Genomic DNA, 20408 nt, shown 5'->3' on the forward strand with positions numbered 1-20408 from the left:
CCGCGTTCAAAAATAGCCACAATACAAAAATAAAACAGTTAAAAGCAACAGACGATTTGTATTACAACAAAAACAAATCGATACATAGCATTGCTTCGCTTTGCCCCTAATATGCCTCGCCATCCTGGCGAATTGAGCGTCATTCGGCAGTGCACGCAGTCAAATCAGTTTGTTTACATTGCCTTAATGGCAAACAATTATGTTGAAGCTGTATTTGCGGTAGTACATGAGTCTATTTGGTGGTGTAATTGACTCTCTTCAACTCTCTTCACATACAACCACTTACAGGCGTTCATATGAAGGGAGCACGCCGTAGTGCGCATATACAGACAAAAGGATTGGCCAAAAGGCGCAAGGATTTTCAGGCATTTTTACACGGATTACAGTACGAAGTGAACAACCGTGGCGACAACAAACAATAAAACCATTTCTTGGTTGGCAAAATTGTTTAAAAAACATAAAAAGTGCGGTTTTATCGCAAAATTTAAATATGCAGTGAAATAGGAAACAAAGTGATTAAATCAACTGTGTTTGAAAAGTAAATAAAAAGTGCTTTCATTCATAAAATATAAGAAATTGATGTTTTGAAATGTGTTAATTGTTTAAAAGGTTGCACTTGCTTGGCGCCTTTATAGGCATATGCATACCACTTGTAGATAAATAAACAAAATTATTGTACAAATAACGGTATAAGGACTAACATAATATTTACAATGTCTAAATATTATTCGTTAAGGCGAAGGTCTTTGAAAATTTTCAGTTATTGATTTTTTAGCAGAGTAAATCAATCAATAAAGGCGACGGTCACATTAATGTATGAATAACAACAGCAAAACACAGGAGCACACCAACAGTGCTAATTGAAAACCTAAACGGTTATAAATATATATGCAGATATATATTTATATTAACACATATGTACAAATGAGGTACTTAATAACTGAAGTACTTGAATTGCGCGCTTCAAGCCAAAACAGCGAGGTCGACAACCAAACGCTCACACTAGGCGCCTATCATAACCACCTACTCAAACATTGCATATGGTGGTGAGACGTCGCATTTGCTTAGAATGAAAATAAATCTGGAAGATATTATGACCCTTATTAGAAAATCACCACCTTGTTTACACAGCGAGATACATACATACATATAGCAGTATGTTTGTGTTATATCTACATATGTATATACATACATACATACATATAACTGATATAAGTTGCGTCGAGTCGATATCTGCAATAAAATTTGCCCACTCCAAAAAAACCATTATTACAATTGAAGGGTGGAAACCAAGCATCCAAGTGATTCATATCTGTAGAAATCAATAGCAGTTTGTGAGGATATATTCATTAAGGGGGAGTTACATACATACATTTGAGTGCGTTTTATTATTCGAAGTGACAAAAAAATATGTTTTTACACGCTCTAAAAGAGTAAATTTCAATAAATCGATACAAATCATGTCGAGGTAGTGCTATTTACTGTCTTATTGCTTCACATAATTAAACTCAGAATTGTTATTTTAAGGATTTTTTTTTATGAATTGTAATTTGTTACAGAATTATAAACTTCCAATTTTTTAATATAAAAATCATTTAAATTGTTGCACTATTACTGCCATTACACTTATATTTAAAATTAATAAATAGAAAGTTAGAAAAAAAAAAACAGATTTAAGCTTAAGACATATACAAAAACTACTTTAGATTACTATATTGTCGATACTCTCATTTTCCAAAAATTTAAGCTGACACTTACAAAGATACGCGACAATACGCTTTTCAGCTTTTGTGCGGTTATCTTCATCCAAGCCCTCCAGCAACGTTTCGATGCGTTTTAAGCTTGATGCCGTAGTTGTTGTTGTACTAACTACAGCTTCTGGTTTCTTTGCTTCTAAAGCGACGGCTTGTTCATCCATTGCCTCTTGTAGTGGATCATCGTCATTAGGTAATTGCTCAATAAGTTGCTCAGCTTCCATTTCACTCCAACTCGTACGTAGATTCTCTGCGGCGCTTTTGGTGCTAGTTGAGCTGTCAATATTTCAATACATGGCTTAAATAAATAATTACAACATATATATATATATATATATATTGATTAAATTACCTGTGTACCCTTGTGTGATGGTCAAGGAATTTCATTTTATCTAGCAAATGCCATGTAGCGCCCTGTGCGCTTTCTATACCACCAGTTTTGCGTTTCAGCTCTTGCGTCTTTTGCGATTCACGACGGTATTTATCGCGCAGATTCTTCCAACGTATAACACAGTATTTAGCTGAAAATATAATAATTATATGTTCATATTACATTGCATTTAGTGATATTAGTAAAATTACTTTCTACACCCAGAGAAGATGCGATGCTACGCCAGAGTTCACTTTTTTTCTTCATCAGATGATAGGGTGAGCTTCGCACTTCCTTTTCATACAGCAATGGATTTGCGCGCACCAAATCGATTAGTTTGGAATCGAAATCTAATTTCGCTTCCATTTTTATAGTTATTTATTTTTCATGAAGTATTTATCACATAAATAAAACATTAAGCACCAAGTAGCGAATGAGCATGAGAAACGACGAAAACAACAAAACCACGAAAATAGAATGTCAACTAGGGAAATTCGTCAGTGCTGCCATACTACATCGTTTAATATTAAAAAAAAATTATGATTGGGATAAGAAACAGTACATTTTAATAATAATCAAAAACCGTGGCTATATTAATTGGTAGCACTTCCGGTTTAGTTGCTTGTATTTGCTTGGAATATTAGGTTTAAAAATTTAAATGTTATTTTATATATATTAGTTAAATAGTTTAAAATACATAATAATTTTAAACTATGCAAAAATGAATTACTATTGATATCCTTATGCTTTAATGATGAAATGTTCCATGTAGAAACGTCCGTTAATTGCGCTTCCTGTGCTGTGAAGTACACAACATACACATAAAGCTATCTGTTCGTTTTTGCGCGCTTGTTGCTATTGTAGCTGCCCAAAATTGCAGACGGTTTATTGATTTATCGATTTGCTTCCTGTTAGCATGCACTTGCTTTCGCTCTTTTTATAACATAACGTGTTGAGCGCGTATGAGCTCGTAAAACAGTAATACTTTCCCATTTTAGGATTGTATCAAAAGCAGTGCCGTGTATGAAGTATTAACACATCCAACAATTATTAGTATTTTAAATGCACCGCCATGTTGCAGTAATGCTTTTTCTTTTGCACAAAGTCAGTGATTCCAAAAGGCGTAGTGAGCAAGGAAGTTTAAATCAACCAGTGCGTCGGTTAACTTAACAGAAACGATGGCGGCAGAAAACTATCATTTGAAATGGGACTCACATTTGTCTTATTTGAATTCTTCAGTTGCCACACTTTACAAGTAAGCTACATGAAAACCTTGAAATATGTGCGAGTTTTTTAATAAACTTGTTATTGATTTTCACCTTAGAAATGAGAAGTTCGCCGATGTTGTGCTCTACAGTTCCAGCAGCAGTAGCGCCAGTGGAAGTGGCACAGAGAGTGGCATACCAACCGTGGGTATATCAGCGCACAAATTTATACTCAGCTCATGTAGTCAGGTAACTTGCCATAGATTAATTTAATTTCACTCTCCTCTAAATAAATTTTGTTTCGCTTTAGTTTTTTGCAACGATGTTCGAAACCGCACCAATATCCTCGCCCAACGGCGTGCTCTACGTTGTGCTTCCGCCAGAATTAAGCCACCGCGCTATACAAATACTAGTACAATATATGTACAGTGGTGAGGCCACAGTCGCCAATGATATACTTAATGAAGTTTTGCGTGGCGGTGAAATTTTAAAAATTCGTGGCCTATGTCGCACTTCCTCAACGTCATCAAATTCGCACAATGCTTCAACGCGCGTCAACGAAACACTAATAGCCAACGGTGTTGGCACACATTATATACAAAGTGCTGGTAATCGCCAACAATCATTACCAACTCTTACACACTCGCATATGTCCAGTGCACATGGTGGTGATATGTATATTGTTAACAAATGTCCAAATGGTGGCGGTGGTGGCGGCAATTGTGGACAACGTTACCATGCCATGGAACATTTGCAACAACCTGTGACGCAGTCAGTGCCGACACAACAAACACACGCACAACAAATACAACAAACACATCACCAGTTTCGTGGCTTGGGCGCCTCGGTACTGCCCAAGGATAGTCCAGTGATAGTCAAGTCACCGAAATTGTCACAACTTGGACTACTCTCCGCTGCAGCGTCGAGTAGTAAGCATCTTACGGGCTGTGGTATAACGGTAAACAAAGAAGTTGCTATAGATCCCGATGAAAAATGCTGCTATCGATTGAATCAGCTGCAAGTGGAAACGTCTTTGTGTAACGAAATTGGCTGTACGGGTGGCTGTCCCATTTCCATGGAGAATGAGCAGGTGAGGCGACGACAACGCAGTCAAAATGATGAAAATATGCGCGCAACTGTGGTAGAGCAGCAATTGGAGCGGGAGTATACAGAGCGACAGCGTCCACCACCCGATGAAGAGGAACAACATAATGACATTGACATGCCGAATTATGACAGACAGCTGCGACGCAGTAGTGGTGGCAGCACCGGGGAGCGCAGTAAGTATTTCAAAATTGATAACCCCAACAAGTTATTTGTTATTACTGTTATTTACAGTGCGCGATTACTTCGTGCCAGATTCCTATGAGCACACCAACACAACATCCTCGAAAAGTCATTATACAGAGCAGGTCAGCGGCAGCAGATTGTCGAACAAATCGCCCATGCCTCACACACAAACTTTTCTCGCCATAAAACAAGAGCCAACCGACTGGACCACAAACGCTTCCGCAACAGACAATGCACACGCCGATTTGGCTTCACGACCCAAAACACCGCTGCGTTCGCCCAAACAACCATTAGATTTTAAAATGCCACCTGGCAGTACAACTGTCAAACTTGAAGTCGGCGCACATTCCCATAGTCCACACAGCGAACAAGACACGAACACCCAAGATGATAGCGACTATGAAACACGTCTCGCATGCGAAACGTGCAAACAATCCTTTGATGAACCTAAATCTTGGGTACGTCATCTGGAGTCACACACCGTTAACGCGACAACAACAGCAGCAGATACGGTAACGGTAAATGTGGCTTGTGGTACAACGAATAACATGAATAGCACAAGCGTAGGCAATACCATAAACAATGGCGGGGAGGCATTAGTCAAGTCGTATGTGCCCAAAAAGCGGCGTCGAGTGTCGGTGAGTGTGCCTATAAGCCTATAAGTTTTAATTTTGTTATAGTTTGTCGACAATATTTTATATTCATGACAGCAGCAGGAGAACAACGCGGGTCATGTGACGCTCTGCTGTGACTTGTGTTCAATGTATGTAAACACTTTTCATATTATAGTCAAAAAGAGGAATCACATACATTTTGTTTTTGCTTTTACTAACACAGCTCCTTTGAGACCCCGGCAGACTGGGTGCGACATTTGAACAACGAACACACCGAAATCGAGTTGGCCATGTTCAACAGCAAAAAGGACAATGAGCAGAAAAGGTAAGGTCAATTGTACATATGCCTACAGTGCTGACCAGTGAAATAGTGGCAGCTTTTATCCAAATAAAGTTATTGTATGGAAAACTTTTCAGCTGAAGTTAAACGTTTTTTTTTTTTAATTTTATATGTATAGTAAATTCAATTGGTGTATGTGAATAATTAAAGGAATTCCATCTTATTACAGTTCAGGCAACAACAACCACCAAAACCTGCAACAAATGCACCTCAAACGTTACACCCATCGCTCAACGTATGACCAACCGGCCAACGAAACACAACCGTTAGCAGTAACTTCAACAGCGCCATCCACGTCCAACTTTTCGGAGCGTACAGAGGCTTGTAACAAAAAGTTTTCCACGCACAGCGGCGTCTTGACGCACAAACGTAATCACAACAGTGCACTCAATGGTGTCAGTGTGAGTGTGAGCACTAGCGTAGCATCCACATCATCAGGCGGCGCAGATGTTAGCGTGATTAGCAGTGTGCCCAACAGTTTACCAAACGGTATAACAAAAAGAAATTCAAATCCTGCCACATACACAAATATAATTTTTATTTTCCATAGAACAAATAAGCACATCGTCGCAAGCTTGATACAGTCGCAGATATCGTAAGGATGCACAAAACGCTTGAAAAGAACGCGCTTCTGCCAGCGATTGCATGGCATGGAAGAGTGCACAAAACGCTTGAGGAGCCCAACGTTTTGCCAGAGATCACAAGTGGAGTGAGAATCGTTACCTAAGTCGTTCCAAATCTAAACTAATGATAAAATCATACCAACCAAACTATTTTAATCAAAATTTTTACAAAAATATAAATGGCATCAGGAGTACAGTTAAAACGTTTTAAAATATATAAATGAAAACAAAAACAAAAAAACGTACACACACATATACTTTGGATCACTTTGCAGCAACGAAAAAACATTATTAATGACTTCCGAAGGTGAATATATTGTGAAAAAAAATTTAATAAGAAAAGAAATTAAAAAGAGAAAATAAAAAAATTTAAAACATACATTTTTAAATAATAGTAAACGAAACCACTTTGAGATAACATGCAATAAATGAACGAAGAAAAAACAAAAACAAACATAATGTAAAATGGAAAAAAATATTTTTTTGTGAATTATACCAACTTACAAAAGCTCATAAGTGTATACACGTGCATGCAGATATATTGTAAACGAAAAAGTTTTAAACTTTAAGATAAGGTCAACACCATTGAATATTTTATTCGAAACTATGCAACAATTTGTTACATATAAAGTGAAATAATAATAATAAATTGATTCGATGTTTAATATTATTGTATACTTTTTAAAAGACAAGTATGTCCATACATAACCACATACATATGTACAAGTATACAAAGGAGTGGCAGTTGTACAAAACAACTTAACTTGTCTGCAAAATGTATGTTTTTTCAATTTTCTCGCTCTCTATGTGTGTAGTTGATAAAAAAAATTATAAAAATAATTGAAAACTCATTCCAAAACCACAAATGATATTTACATTTATCGTGATTTTACGTATTTAACGATTAAAAAAGGAAAAGTGAATATATATATTATATTGTATTTAGCTATTTAAGCAGTTTATGCAGCAATGCAGTTTTAAATAAAGTATTTTTCTCTAACGTCAAACCAAATTTTTGCCTCTCAAGGCAACGAAATTATTTAAGGGAGAATTGCACGGATTTTTCGCTTTAAGACGCTCAAACAGATCAAACAAAATCCCGTCTTTGTATGAAAAACTTTTTTATTTGACAATCCCGTTTTGTACCGTTACATTCCCCGTAGAAAATGTTCCGATCGGACCACTATAGCATACAGCTGTCAAACAAACTGACCGATCAACGTCAAGAAAAAAAACTTTTAATACTCTTTATGCTTTAAGGAATGCACCTGTGAAGGTTATTATAGCTTCGATATAGCACAATTAAAGATTTTTCTCGTTTATGTCAGCAGAATCACGCAAATATATGGTTGATTATATTACATGAACACGACATTGAAGCAAATTGGACGTTTACAAATAGACGAAACAATAATTTTACTAAAACGAAACACATAACAAGAAACCAATTTAGATATCACCAAACAATATTTTTTTACAAATTTGTTACAAAACAAATGCGCTGTATTTGAGTTCATCAAATGGATATGCTGATATGTACAAAAATATATACGATGTATAAGAATGACTGTAAGTAATTTACAAGGATATGTAAGTAGCGTGATATTTCCCATTATTTTGATATTGATAAACGGCATACAATGAATTCGACACAAGTTATTATTTCCAATATGCCCACAAACAATTAAAATGAGATTTTTATCCTCAACAAGTTCTTTGCCGTTTAGCATCGTTCCTGAAAATGAAATTGAAGACAAAAGAATCAGTTTTTGAAAATCTACTTTCTTAGTCACATCGACACTTATACATAGATTTTTTAGTAGGTAATACAAGAAAATTATATTATCAATTATAACTTTGTTTGTTGGAATGATGTGCTTGCAAGAGGTTAGTTACATCCAATATTATATTATTAAGTATATTTCGCACTTGGCTTCGTCGAAAATGGTTGTATACATTGAAAATGTCTTACACGAGCATATTATAGTCGTGAACATTTTCACGGCGCGCTTTCATAAACTTGGCGTGAGTTTCACCATCCAAATAGAACACCTTTACTGCAGGATCATTGATCATCAAATCCCGCCAAGCAATCTATAATAGACAAAAATTTTTGTTGAACACACTTAAATGCAAAATAAAAATTTAATAATTTTACAAAATGTACTTACCAACTTGCCGAAACGTTCCTTATCCATTTCGTATTTGTCGGGTAGCAAGTATTTCAACATGGCTGAACGCTCGCACCATGGCCAAATCATATAGTCCAACATGCCAGGTTTATCACCACCAAAGTAAGGTGTACCACGGGAATTCAACTCCTTTTCGAAAATATCTAAACCTGTTGAAATTTCAGTTAGCGCACCGGGTGCTGCCTCACTACCACCTAGGAACACTTTGTACATTGCACTAGTCACTGCGTTGAATCTCTCGATAAGTATCTTATCTTGTGCTTTCTTTAGTGGATCTTTGGGGAAGAGTGGTATTTCGGGATACTTCTCGTCCAGATATTCAGCAATTATTAGTGACTCAATTAAGGATGGATTGCCTTCCTCTTTGGGTAACTGTAATGCCGGCACTTTACCCAGTGGGCTGACTTCGGTAAGCCATTCTGGCTTTTCCGTAAGATTAATATAAATAGTGTGATGTGGAATATTTTTGGCGTCAAGTACTAAATGGGCACGATGAGCATATGGACAAAAGCGCATAGAATACAAGCGAAGAACACCATCGTCGGGTAGTTCTGGTTTTTGGGAACCTAAATAATAATGAATAATTTGTTTTAATATTCCAGAAGTTTGCTACAAATTATTATGTCTGCCATAAGTAAATATATATGTATGTATGCACATATGTACATACACAAGTATGTACTTATGTTTAGGAGTACGTAATACGTGTATGAGGTGTAGCATACAACAAATAAATTAAAAATACATCACACATTCTATACCTGTATTTATAGTGTATATTAATACTAATTAGAAATTGATAACGCCGCTAATTATAATTACGTGCAGTCTCTAGTCGGCGTATCTACATTTTTTATTTGTATCAAACATGACTAGGCAAATTTGGAAAGCCCTTTATCAAAACCTTCACTTGATCGACGGGAGCATTATGACAATGCGAAATTTATAACAATGTTTCATATTAAGAACTTTCTGGTAAACATACTAACTTTTTAGTCACAAAAGCAAGGACACGTTAGAAAAGATATCTGTTGGCTGCGAGTTACTTTTATTTTCGATTGATTTCACAATAACACTCCAATTGTAGTATTAGTCACTCAAATATTTACTAACCTTTAGCTAAATGTTTGCCGCCACTCATTGTCTTTTATTATTGTTAACGCTTTAAATTTAAAATAAAATATTTATTTGGAATAGAAATTATTCGCCAATTATTAAGTCACCAACTGAGCAAAATTAACTCATCCACACGTATATATACACATATAAATAACGACCGGTTTGACAAATGCTTATGTGCGTTCATTCGCTATATTTAAATTTATTTGTGCTTTCTTATCTATTTATATTAGGGTTGCACTGTAACAATTTTGTTTTATTTGCTGTTTCACAATTATGGAAAGCTTTTATGCCAACACAACTCTGTGTTGCCGATTTGATTCATTTGTACTCAAATGGGTACTTTTTTCTTGGGGACCTCTTGTTGGATATACGACTTCAGTCAGTACAACTAAAATATTTAGATATATGTATATTCGTTATAAACTTATTTTATGAATTTTTGAACTTTAATAGGAGTTAGCATAGGTCGTTAGGCTTATGCTGTTCATCAGACCACCACTAGCCATTGAGATGTCAGACGAGCTGCTACAGTTGCCCATAATTATGGTGGGGGCTTTGTAATATGTAAAATGTTACTTACCGATTCAAACAGGGTTAGATAGTCGAAATGACAGCCCTTGGCCGGATAAAAACGGGGTCAATTCCGGTACAGTGAAACCGTCTGTCGTCGGAATTGTCTCAATAAGTATCCTATCCTGTGCTTTTATGTTTGCAAAGTATACTCTGGGATACTTTTCATCAAGACATTTAGCACTTCACCCAGTGGACTGAATTACGTAAACTATTCTGGTTTCTCACCAATATTAATAAATATAATGCGATATGGTTGGTTTTTGGCGCCTAAGTGAGCAAGATGAGCAAATGGGCAAAAGAACATGGAAAACTAGCGTAGAACGCCATTATCAAGTAATTCGGGTTTTGGTGAGCCTACATGAGTGGTAATATTCGAAGTTATTCACAATTTCCATAAAGAAATTGTTATGCACATACAAATGTGATAGAATGGTAAATAAGTAATCAAAGAACTTAATACATACAATACTTCTTGGAAATACCCCAATTATTCATTTTATGCTTAGTCATTTTTGATATCTTTGATTAAGTTTATGCCTGTTTTATATTTGATCAATTAATTAATTAAATTTCGTATTTTTAACTTAAGAGATATCATCTACTGGCCTTCAAAAATTGTAATCTTATTATGTATGTATATAAAATAACTTACTATTTCCTTGAGCCTGATAAACACTCGCACTGCATTACTCACTTCCAAATAATTATACCAGAGAACGTTGAATTATTGAATATTTTAGACGCTTTCTGCCCATATGGTACTAACCTTTAGCTAAATGCCTGCCGCTACTTACATATTTACATTTTATTGAGTTAATAGCTTTAAAAGTTGTTCGAGAAATAATGATTAATTTTAGAAAATCTCCTTCTAATGTAAAATCTGCAACTGATTATTATTAACTCAACAACAATATTATTTAAATAACGACCAGCTCTTGCAGTTGCTTATGTGTGTTCATTCGCTGTGTTTGACGTTCATTTCAAACATATTGTTTACTTCGTCATTAGCGAAAGCTTCCTTTTTCTCTCCACTTCCGTAAGTTGGACACTTAAAATTCTTTTCTGTGTTGGCATTTATTTGAATTGCGGAAAGAAGTGACTCGGCGTAAAAATTAGATGAATATTGCGATTTTCAGCTAAATCTGAAACTTACTGAATGCTTTGGAAGTTTTACAAATTCTTATTTCAGTAGAAATTTAGTTAGGAAGCACGGTTTGGTATTATGAAAGTATAAAATGTTTGCATTTGAATTCGTATTAAAAGGAAGTTAACAAAGTGTTTACCAAAACAAAACCAGCATCATACTAACTTTTTAGTCCGAAAAGCAAGGGCACGTTGGAACAAAAGATATTCTTTGACTGTCAGTTACTTGCATTTGCGATTTGTTTCCCAATAACGCTTCAATTGTAACGGGGTTTTCAATGGGGGCGCTACAAAAGTAGACCGATAGGGACAGCAAACGACGGCATATACATAAGTATTTTTCCCGCTCTTTTGACATTTCTCTTCAGTAAAGTTTGCAATTTCACCATGGAAATATATACGATCCAACAATGAGTCGAAATTATTGAAATATACTCCCGAAATTCAGTGGCCTCAACTGTGATCGTCCTGTCAAATCATCAATCGGTTCAGCGTCTGGACATCTGCAAGCGTGCCCGTGGAGACTACATGTTCGTAGATGGGCGAAAACCTATAATGTGCCATAACTAATCACCTAATTAAGATATAGAACTACAACCCAGCACAAGAAATCGCAGTAGGGACATCTGCAAAAAAGTGGGCATGGCCTCGGCCTCTAATAAGTTTAATGTATATATGTAGCTCTTCAGCCACTTAAGCTCAACAACCAAATTCACCTGGCGCAAATGATATTAGAACTTCTATCGAAAGTCTGAAAATGGATGATAACCTCGCTTCTCCCCACATAATTCTACTGTTAAAATCTACTAAAAGCGCGATAAATCAATAATACGCCAGAGACATTAAATTTTGCTACCGTTTCCCAAACTAAGTAAATATGTATATGTACATATGTATGTACATATATAATATCTTTTATTTACATATATACTGAAATAAAACAAATTGACAACGAACAATAACAACAAATCATCAACTTTCAAAAGATAATGCACACAAAAATTCCTACATCAAAGTCAAATTTTCAATTAAACTAAGTGAAGGTACATTCATATGAAGGTAATTACTGTAATACGTGATTAGGTGAAAAAACAGCGTAACTTTTAGACGCACAATAGATACAATTATGACACATTAACTTAAATTAGTAATTCTAATTCTCACTTTTGTGAGGTATTTCGCAAAACTTAGGATACAAACTAAAACATATCAACACCTACATACATATGTAATGAGGATTAGTCATGGAAAAATATACGCAAGAACAACGTTTACAAATTATCGAATTTTGTTATCAAAATAATCGTTTTGTTACAATGAATTGGGCCTGTCTCGAAGCACAACTTGCTGGATTCTTAGAAAGGATTTGTGTTTGCTTCCATATCAAATTGTTCAGTTTGGTGTGGTTTTAGGTCTGATGGAATCAACAGACTGTACTTCTTACGAAATGAACCCGGTGAATTTCAAGAAATTGTGGCACTTAATGACCTCCAAGAAGTTGTGCGCTAACGCCATTAGACTACTTCTTGTAGAGTTATCTGAAGTTATTGGTCTTTAGCAATAAACCATCGAATTCTTTCCTGCAAAGAAAATATTTGAAGCATGAAGTTTTATTCAGAGCTTTTTAAAATACTTTCATACTATGTTACAACAATTTGAATTATTTTATATTCAACATATTTACGTATTTATCGCCCGTCACTTAAAATGCAAACTAACGTATGATCGAAAAATTCGAAATTGAGTATTTTATTGATTACGGTTCACTACTTCAAATTACACACATATAATTACATTAGTCCAACATTTTAGGGGTTTAGCAAAATTTTAATTTTGCTTCAACTCATATTCCATTTTGTATCGTGTTACATTCATTTCCCTGCAAATTTTTGTATTTTTGGTGACAAACTACATGTATTTTTGTATATGTATACTATGCAATTATATATACGTATATGATATATATACATATATAACAAACACATTTCAAGAATCTTAAACAAGCATATCATAATCGTGCACATTGTCCCGACGCGCTTTCATGAACTTGGCATGAGTTTCGCCATTCAAATAGTGGCCTTTCACTGCTTGATCGTTTATCATCAAATCGCGCCATGCAACCTATAAAGAGTTAAAATACATTTAATAAATATTCGATGCGTTAAAAATATAAATTTAGCTTACTAATTTACTAAAGCGTTCTTTATCCAGTTCAAATTTCTCCGGCAGCAAGTACTTCAACATTTCCGTACGCTCGAACCATGGCCAAATCATATAGTCCAACATACCAGGTTTGTCGCCACCAAAGTAAGGTGTACCACGTGAGCTCAACTCCTTTTCGAAAATATCAAAGCCTTTAGAGATCTCAGTTAGCGCATCGGGTGCCGCTTCAGTGCTACCTAGAAACACTTTGTACAAAGCACCAACCACCGAGCTGAATCTCTCGATAAGTATCTTGTCCTGGGCTTTCTTTAGTGGATCTTTGGGGAAAAGTGGTACATCGGGATACTTCTCATCAAGATATTCGGCCACAATCAGTGACTCAATTAAGGCTGGATTGCCTTCCTCTTTGGGTAGCTGCAGCGCCGGCACTTTACCCAGTGGACTGAATTCCGTAAGCCATTCTGGTTTCTCGGTAAGATTAATAAATATGGCGTGATATGGTATATTTTTGGCGTTTAGCACTAAGTGAGCACGATGAGCATATGGACAAAATCGCATGGAAAATAAACGAAGAACGCCATCGTCAGGTAATGTTGGTTTTGGTGAGCCTAAATGGTAATATTAAAAGTTATTAGTCAAACTCACAATTTCTATAATGAGTAGTTCCAAAAATTATGTGTTGTTTTAATAATATTTAACTAAAACTGAACGTTGTTATGCACACACAAATGTGAAGAAATAGTAAACAAGTAATCAAAACACTAAACACATACAAATATTAGAAGTACCAGTCATTCATTTTTGATATCTTCGAATTCCATCGAAACAAAATTATACTAACCTTTAGCTAAATGTCTGCCACCACTCATTGTATATATTATCGCTCTAAAAGTTGTTCGAGAAATAATGATTAATTTTGGAAAGCCCTCTTCGATTGTTAAATCTGCAACTGAGTAATATTGACTCAACAACAAGTTTATATAAACAATGACCGGTTCTTGCTGTTGCTTGTGTACATTCATTCGCTATGTTTGAAGTTCATTTCAAACATATGTTTTAATACGTCATTTGCGAAAGCTTCCTTTTTAAAGTCACTTCCGTAAGTTTGACGCTTAAAGCTCTTTCCTGTAGTGACGTTTATTTGGTTGGCGGAAAGAAATGGCTTGGCGTAACAATTTTGTAAATATTGTGATTTTAAACTAAATTTAAAACTTAAAGGATGCACTAGAGGTCTTACAATTTTTTATTTTAATGGAAATTTAGTTAGCAAACAGTGTTTAATATTATGAAAGTATAAAATATTTGCATTTGAATTCGTTTTAAAAGGAAGTTAACAAGGTGGTTGCCAAAGCAAAGGCGTTTGGATTGCGGTTTTTCCGAATGAGGAAGTCAAGCAAATTGTGGAATTGATGCGGATACCTTATTAAAGCTGTATAACTGCTGTCTCCAATGCTACCAGGTTTGTTTTACACATTTTAGATCACTTTTTCCATTACGAATGGCTCAAATGGCAAATTATTGCTACAAATTAAAATACTTGTAATGTAGGGTTTGTCCTGAAAGTAATAGGACTGAGTCGATTTAAAAAATTTATGGAATCAATCGTTATAATTCTTTAAAAACATTCAAAATCGGCTCTTTTTGCGTCGATTCATGGAAGGCATTTTCCGGAATAGTCTTGAGAACCAAGATGCATGCTGCCAGGATCCCCTTTCATCGACCTTTTCAGGCAAGGAAAGGAAAAAATTCCGAGGGGCCACATCTGGGCTCTCTGCTTAGATTTACAACACTCTAAAATATGCCACACGGTTTGGTTTCAAACCATTTTAGCAATTTTGAAGCAAATTTTAATTCGGTCCTTTTCATTTTCACTCAGAGTCAATATTATGATATTCAAAGTTTTGGGTTTGAACGAAATTCGAATTGGTTGTGTATATAATGGGTGATCTATTTCAAGATTCCCTACTTTTTTAAAAGACAAACCACAGAAACTTCAAATTTAACGGGGAATGTTTATTATCATTCGAAAGAACATTCTTTGGCATTTATTTTTTGCAGATTATCTCTTTCAAATGTTGGCCGCGGCTACGTCTCAGATGTTCCGTCCGTTGATTCCAATTTTCGATGACTCCTTTGAACATTTCGATTGGTAACTGGCACATGACACGAGTGATGGTTTGCTCCAAGGTCTGAATCAAAGCGGGATTGTCCACATAGAATTTAGACTGTACATACCCCCCCAGCAAAATGTCTAACGGTAAATATAATATAAACGTAAAGTGTTCTCTCAATAAATCCATTTATTGATGCGATGTGTGGAAAGTAGCGCCGTCTTGTTGAAACCAAAAGTCGCCGAGATCACGAGCTTCAAGTTTAGGAATCAAATGGTCGGTTTTCATGACGCGTTAACGGTCGCCATTGACATTGTTCAGATCGAAGCACTATTTAATACTTTTGTTGGTAATATGGCATAAGAGACAGAGAGAGAAGAGGACTTCATGGGATATAGATCAATGTAGTATCTAAGATCTTAAATTAACCTCTAATATATTAGCTATAACAGACAAGATGAGGATCACACCATTTTCCGATAACTGGATGCAACAGTTAATGACAAGTACAAAAAATTAGGGAGAGAAGCTTCGGTAAGCCCGAAATACGTTTTTAATGTATTGTTTGCCATCCTGTACAAAGTACTTGTATATCGTTACTAGGTTACAAGAAATAAATTTATTGATAATATCTTTGACTTTCATGTATTATCAGTATTTCATTCATTCAATGATGAGGCCTACACAAGCATATCAAAATCGTGAACATTTTCCCGGCGCGCTTTCGCAAATTTGGCATAAGTTTCACCATCCAAATAATGACCTTTCACTGCTGGATCGTTTACCATCAAATCACGCCATGCAACCTATAACGAGTTAAAATATATTTAATCAAACTCGATGCCTGGAAAATATAAATTTATCTTACCAATTTGCTGAAGCGTTTTTTATCCAATTGATATTTCTCCGGCAGCAAGTATTTCAACATTGCCGTACGCTCGAACCATGGCCAAATCATATAGTCCAACATGCCGGGTTTGTCGCCACCAAAGTAAGGTGTACCACGTGCGCTCAACTCCTTCTCGAAAATATCTAAACCTTTAGAGATTTCAGTTAGCGAATCGGGTGCCGCTTCAGTATCAGCGTGAAACACTTTGAACGTTGCACTAGTCACCGAGCTGAATCTCTCGATAAGTATCTTATCTTGTGCTTTCTTTAGTGGGTCTTTGGGGAAAAGTGGTACTTCCGGATATTTCTCGTCCAGATATTCAGCAATTATTACCGACTCAATTAAGGATGGATTGCCTTCCTCTTTGGGTAACTGTAATGCGGGCACTTTTCCCAGTGGACTGAATTCCGTAAGCCATTCTGGTTTCTCGGTAAGATTGATAAATATAGTGTGATATGGTATGTTTTTGGCGTTTAGCACTAAGTGAGCACGATGAGCATAGGGACAAAATCGCATGGAAAACAAGCGAAGAACGCCATCGTCAGATAATGCGGGTTTCGGTGAGCCTAAGTGGTAATAACAAAGCAATTAATAATATTCACAATTTTTAAAATCGGTAAAAGAAAAAGTTATGACTTGTTATACTTTGAATAGGTAGTGAAGAGGGTTTATTATATTTGTCACATCTATTTCTCCCCAGGAGGCAGCTAATTTGGCGGAACCGCCGATATTGGAGCACTATAGTATATAACTACTAAGGAATTGATCCTTCAAAATATACATAGTTTTTGTATGAAAAACTTTTTTCTCGTTCGACGTGTATTATTATGCAAAGCTCTTTCAAATCTGTGAAGAAATTGTTCAGATTGAAGCACTGTCGCATATTTGTAGCTGATAAAAAACAACTGACCGATCAAAGTCAAGTGATAGATCATATGAAAACTTTGGTATCCATAGCTTCATTGCAACCGAAATTTACGTTTTGTTTTTGGTTTTGACTAAAATTATATGTTGTGATGCTTATACATACATACAAATGAAAAATATAATGCATACCGAAATCAAAACATTCTAAATACCTCCAAGCAACAGCAACAACTTTAGTTAACAACAACAAAAACAGAAGCAATCATATTCGGCTAATGAAGATGTGCTAACTTGATGACGCAAAGTGTATTAGAAGTACCAGCCACTAACATATAATAATTTCAATTTTAAGATAAGATTTGACGTGGTGGCTTTTTGCTTCTTCACTTCTGATATCTGCGAATTTGATCAAATTTGTTATGAACACGTACAACAGTGCACTTGAATTATATTTTGCCAATTTTTTTTTATTAAATTTCGGATTTTTCAATCAAGCGACACTTATTGACCTTCAAATATTGCAGTCTACACTGGAACTACTGAACACTTTTCCGGCTGAAAAATATATGCGTATATATATATGTATAAGCAACTTGCTTAAACCACTCACTCGCTCGCATCTAATTATATATACCCGAGAACGTTGCATTAGACTGTGTTCACACAAGTACTTTTTGCCGTTAATTATCGGAAAATTCTCTTGCTGTCGTTAATTGCGTTTACACGAGCGACATGTGTCCGCCGGACAATTTCCCTTTCCATATCAAATTCTCAAATGGTTGTCATGTAAGAGGTTCTCAAAAATATTTTTGATTAGCTAATTTTTTATACTTATTCGATTTTTTCTAAAATATTTCTATATTCATTATGCATATTTTGCACATATCTGCTTATTACATACAAAAAATATATAACACAAAAATATACATATATCGAACATATTCTTTCGAAACCAAGCACAATTTCAACCATGGAAAGACTACTTCCTAACCTCCTCGGATTTGCTTCAAAATGTACACAGATATTCTCCAGATCATTAAAAAAGACATGTGTCTTTTGTTTTGCAAAATATATGTATAAAAAATGGGAAAAAATGTATTTTCTCTACAAAAATTCAGATTTTTTTAAAGGGGATTGAAATTTTTAAAACAATAACTTTATGTTTACGTTACACGAACTTTTTCTTTATTGGAAAATTTCTTTAAATTTTCTCATAATATTTAGACTAACCTTTCGTTAAATGTCTGCCACCACTCATTTTATATTTTATTAAGTTATAACTTGTTTGGGAAATGATTATTAATTTTAGAAAGTTCGCGTTATTGTTAAGTCCGCAACTGATCAATACTAACTAAACTTTTTAAACGTAAATTTTATACATTTTTTGCAAACGGCTCTCGCTGTGGCTTATGTGCATTCATTCGCTATGCTTTGCGTTCATTTCTATTATCTTATTTGTTATTATGTTTACACGAACATGTACATACATACATATTTTAGTACGTCATTAGCGAAAGCTTCCTTTTTCTAATCACTTCCATAACTTTGATGCTTAAAGCTCTTTTCTTCAGTGACATTTTTTTTGGTTGATGGAAAGAAGTGACTCGGTATTATTAGAAAAATATTGAACTTTTTTTAATTTAAACCTAAATAATACACAGAAAGCTTAGCAAATACATTTTTAGTTGGCAAACAAGGTTGGATAGTTTGAAAGTATAAAATATTTGCATTTGAATTCATATTTCAAGGGGGTTAATAACGTGAATACCAAACTTTTAAAAGTTCACGGTGTCGCAAAGCTTTTCGATCGAGGTTTTTACGAATAAGGAAATGAAGGAAGAGTTAGAAAAATACAGGGTACCAAACTGTGCCAAAAATGCAAAAAGAAAGTATTATTTTTCAAAAATAAATATTTGATATGAAGCTAAAATAATAAATCATCTACTTATTTTCAGTTAAATATTGGTGTAAGATATATCGCTGAGGCATTCACTGCATTTGGCTCTAACACATAGAAAAGTGACCAACTAAGTTAAGAGTAAACTCCGGAATCTATAAAGTTGTGGAATTGAACCTGCATAATACTGACTTCGTCGCTGAATACAAGAATAATGAGGTACGTCTGTCCTGTATGCAAAGATTTTATATTAATTCTTGAAATACGCAATCCAACAATGTAAAGCTTGGAAATCCAACGCAGAATAACTCTTGCCAACAAGATTTCGAACTGAGTAGGCAATTGAGATGTAAAGTGCTCTCTCGACGAACAAAGATCAAACTCTAAAAGTCACTCTTCACCACCGTCCTGCTATTTGGTGCAGAGCTGTACGGTATATACGAAGACATTGACATAGTTCAGCGAATTAAGAGACAGCGTCTACGCTGGAAAGGTCTTGTTGTCCATATGGAAAAGCTCTGAAAGTACTCGACACAGCATCCGAGGGGTTAAGCAGAGAAAGACCTTGTGAGTTTTATGTCATTCAGCATAAAACTTATTAGAATAAACGAAAATTATCGACTAGGTTTTATTTATTTTTGTCAATACTATATGGAGTAAAGTCAGCCGAATGTTCGAAAATCCTGATATCAGTTATATAGAGTTTCTATTCACAGTTATTAGTAAAACACGCTTTCTCATTTTCAGTGAGATATCTCACTACGAAAAGTACTGACCCGATTCAACCTATTCAAACTATTATCAGGAAGGATTATTTCAGAACTTCACTTTTATACTTATACCTCACACAATGACCGTTTTTTTTGTGTAGAAAGTCAACAAGAAGCACAGCGGTTCACATATTCGGTACTTAGAGGCTTGAACCGTGCCAGTTCGATTTAGACAATTTGGGCGGAGTTACGCCTATTGTCCAATTTTGACATCGGCTTCTATAAAGTCCCTTGTGCCATCCTGCATGTAAAATTTAATATCTCTGACGTATTTAGTTATTGATTTATCGAAGTTTTAGTATAATATAGCAAACGTATAAAAATACTTATCGTTTATATACATACTTTATCAGTTTGTAAAATTGCATAAATCGCTGTTTGAAATCCTCATTGGTATTGAACTCGGAAGTTTGGATTTTATGCACATAAATAACACAAAAAGTGAAAATAATTGAAAATCTGAATTATTCAAACATGTTTGTTAT

The 20408-nt window shown here is 35.1% G+C and overlaps 5 protein-coding genes across 15 annotated transcripts; 1 reads left to right on the forward strand and 4 right to left on the reverse strand.

The window, feature by feature from the left end:
• Positions 1 to 225: 225 nt before the first annotated feature.
• Positions 226 to 6408, forward strand: Bab2 (Protein bric-a-brac 2). 7 transcript variants are annotated; one of them, XM_049458265.1, is made up of 9 exons: positions 226 to 538; positions 2897 to 3379; positions 3449 to 3578; positions 3640 to 4609; positions 4668 to 5257; positions 5330 to 5382; positions 5457 to 5558; positions 5743 to 6062; positions 6124 to 6408. In XM_049458265.1, exons 2-9 carry the CDS (start codon positions 3303 to 3305, stop codon positions 6150 to 6152), a joined length of 2271 nt encoding a protein of 756 aa, XP_049314222.1. In that variant the 5' UTR covers positions 226 to 538; positions 2897 to 3302; the 3' UTR covers positions 6153 to 6408. The 7 variants fall into 7 exon arrangements, with proteins under 7 accessions (XP_049314222.1, XP_011201415.2, XP_011201418.2 ...); XM_011203113.4 differs by having other exon boundaries at positions 3123 to 3379; XM_011203116.4 differs by having other exon boundaries at positions 3123 to 3379; positions 5333 to 5382.
• LOC105224882 (transcription factor Adf-1) lies at positions 1366 to 2816 on the reverse strand. Its single transcript, XM_011203111.4, has 3 exons — positions 2337 to 2816; positions 2107 to 2275; positions 1366 to 2030 (listed from the first exon to the last, which is right to left on the reverse strand). The coding sequence occupies exons 1-3, from the start codon at positions 2488 to 2490 to the stop codon at positions 1703 to 1705; spliced, it is 651 nt and encodes a 216-aa protein (XP_011201413.2). The 5' UTR covers positions 2491 to 2816; the 3' UTR covers positions 1366 to 1702.
• Positions 6327 to 14264, reverse strand: LOC105224881 (pyrimidodiazepine synthase-like). Of its 3 annotated transcripts, none has more exons than XM_049456860.1 (4): positions 14231 to 14264; positions 8368 to 8954; positions 8169 to 8290; positions 6327 to 7931 (listed from the first exon to the last, which is right to left on the reverse strand). In XM_049456860.1, the coding sequence occupies exons 1-4, from the start codon at positions 14256 to 14258 to the stop codon at positions 7901 to 7903; spliced, it is 768 nt and encodes a 255-aa protein (XP_049312817.1). In that variant the 5' UTR covers positions 14259 to 14264; the 3' UTR covers positions 6327 to 7900.
• On the reverse strand, positions 12947 to 18603 carry LOC105224880 (pyrimidodiazepine synthase). 3 transcript variants are annotated; one of them, XM_049458268.1, is made up of 3 exons: positions 18487 to 18603; positions 13411 to 13997; positions 12947 to 13347 (listed from the first exon to the last, which is right to left on the reverse strand). In XM_049458268.1, exons 1-3 carry the CDS (start codon positions 18512 to 18514, stop codon positions 13222 to 13224), a joined length of 741 nt encoding a protein of 246 aa, XP_049314225.1. In that variant the 5' UTR covers positions 18515 to 18603; the 3' UTR covers positions 12947 to 13221. The 3 variants fall into 3 exon arrangements, with proteins under 3 accessions (XP_049314225.1, XP_049314227.1, XP_011201411.2); XM_049458270.1 differs by lacking the exon at positions 18487 to 18603 and adding an exon at positions 17469 to 17745; XM_011203109.4 differs by lacking the exon at positions 18487 to 18603 and adding an exon at positions 14231 to 14411.
• LOC105224879 (pyrimidodiazepine synthase) lies at positions 16101 to 18601 on the reverse strand. Its single transcript, XM_049458271.1, has 3 exons — positions 18487 to 18601; positions 16369 to 16955; positions 16101 to 16306 (listed from the first exon to the last, which is right to left on the reverse strand). Exons 1-3 carry the CDS (start codon positions 18512 to 18514, stop codon positions 16181 to 16183), a joined length of 741 nt encoding a protein of 246 aa, XP_049314228.1. The 5' UTR covers positions 18515 to 18601; the 3' UTR covers positions 16101 to 16180.
• Positions 18604 to 20408: the final 1805 nt, after the last annotated feature.

This window comes from Bactrocera dorsalis, chromosome 5 (assembly GCF_023373825.1).
Source record: "Bactrocera dorsalis isolate Fly_Bdor chromosome 5, ASM2337382v1, whole genome shotgun sequence".
Lineage (NCBI taxonomy): Eukaryota > Metazoa > Arthropoda > Insecta > Diptera > Tephritidae > Bactrocera > Bactrocera dorsalis.

What these genes read in the sequence shown, in the direction of transcription:
- LOC105224882 (XM_011203111.4), bottom strand. Translation starts at nt 2,490, where the DNA reads ATGGAAGCGAAATTAGATTTCGATTCCAAACTAATCGATTTGGTGCGC. An exon ending in ATCTTCTCTGGGTGTAGAAA is followed by an intron (nt 2,276 to 2,336) that starts GTAATTTTACTA and finishes TTATATTTTCAG; the next exon opens with CTAAATACTGTGTTATACGT. An exon ending in CATCACACAAGGGTACACAG is followed by an intron (nt 2,031 to 2,106) that starts GTAATTTAATCA and finishes AAATATTGACAG; the next exon opens with CTCAACTAGCACCAAAAGCG.
- Bab2 (XM_049458265.1), top strand. Translation starts at nt 3,303, where the DNA reads ATGGCGGCAGAAAACTATCATTTGAAATGGGACTCACATTTGTCTTAT. An exon ending in TACTCAGCTCATGTAGTCAG is followed by an intron (nt 3,579 to 3,639) that starts GTAACTTGCCAT and finishes GTTTCGCTTTAG; the next exon opens with TTTTTTGCAACGATGTTCGA. An exon ending in TGCTGTGACTTGTGTTCAAT is followed by an intron (nt 5,383 to 5,456) that starts GTATGTAAACAC and finishes TTACTAACACAG; the next exon opens with CTCCTTTGAGACCCCGGCAG.
- LOC105224881 (XM_049456860.1), bottom strand. Translation starts at nt 14,258, where the DNA reads ATGAGTGGTGGCAGACATTTAGCTAAAG. An exon ending in TGGCAGACATTTAGCTAAAG is followed by an intron (nt 8,955 to 14,230) that starts GTTAGTATAATT and finishes ATTATTATTTAG; the next exon opens with GTTCCCAAAAACCAGAACTA. An exon ending in AGGAACGTTTCGGCAAGTTG is followed by an intron (nt 8,291 to 8,367) that starts GTAAGTACATTT and finishes TGTCTATTATAG; the next exon opens with ATTGCTTGGCGGGATTTGAT.
- LOC105224880 (XM_011203109.4), bottom strand. Translation starts at nt 14,411, where the DNA reads ATGAATGTACACAAGCAACAGCAAGAACCGGTCATTGTTTATATAAAC. An exon ending in TGGCAGACATTTAGCTAAAG is followed by an intron (nt 13,998 to 14,230) that starts GTTAGTATAATT and finishes ATTACCATTTAG; the next exon opens with GCTCACCAAAACCAACATTA. An exon ending in AAGAACGCTTTAGTAAATTA is followed by an intron (nt 13,348 to 13,410) that starts GTAAGCTAAATT and finishes AACTCTTTATAG; the next exon opens with GTTGCATGGCGCGATTTGAT.
- LOC105224879 (XM_049458271.1), bottom strand. Translation starts at nt 18,514, where the DNA reads ATGAGTGGTGGCAGACATTTAACGAAAG. An exon ending in TGGCAGACATTTAACGAAAG is followed by an intron (nt 16,956 to 18,486) that starts GTTAGTCTAAAT and finishes ATTACCACTTAG; the next exon opens with GCTCACCGAAACCCGCATTA. An exon ending in AAAAACGCTTCAGCAAATTG is followed by an intron (nt 16,307 to 16,368) that starts GTAAGATAAATT and finishes AACTCGTTATAG; the next exon opens with GTTGCATGGCGTGATTTGAT.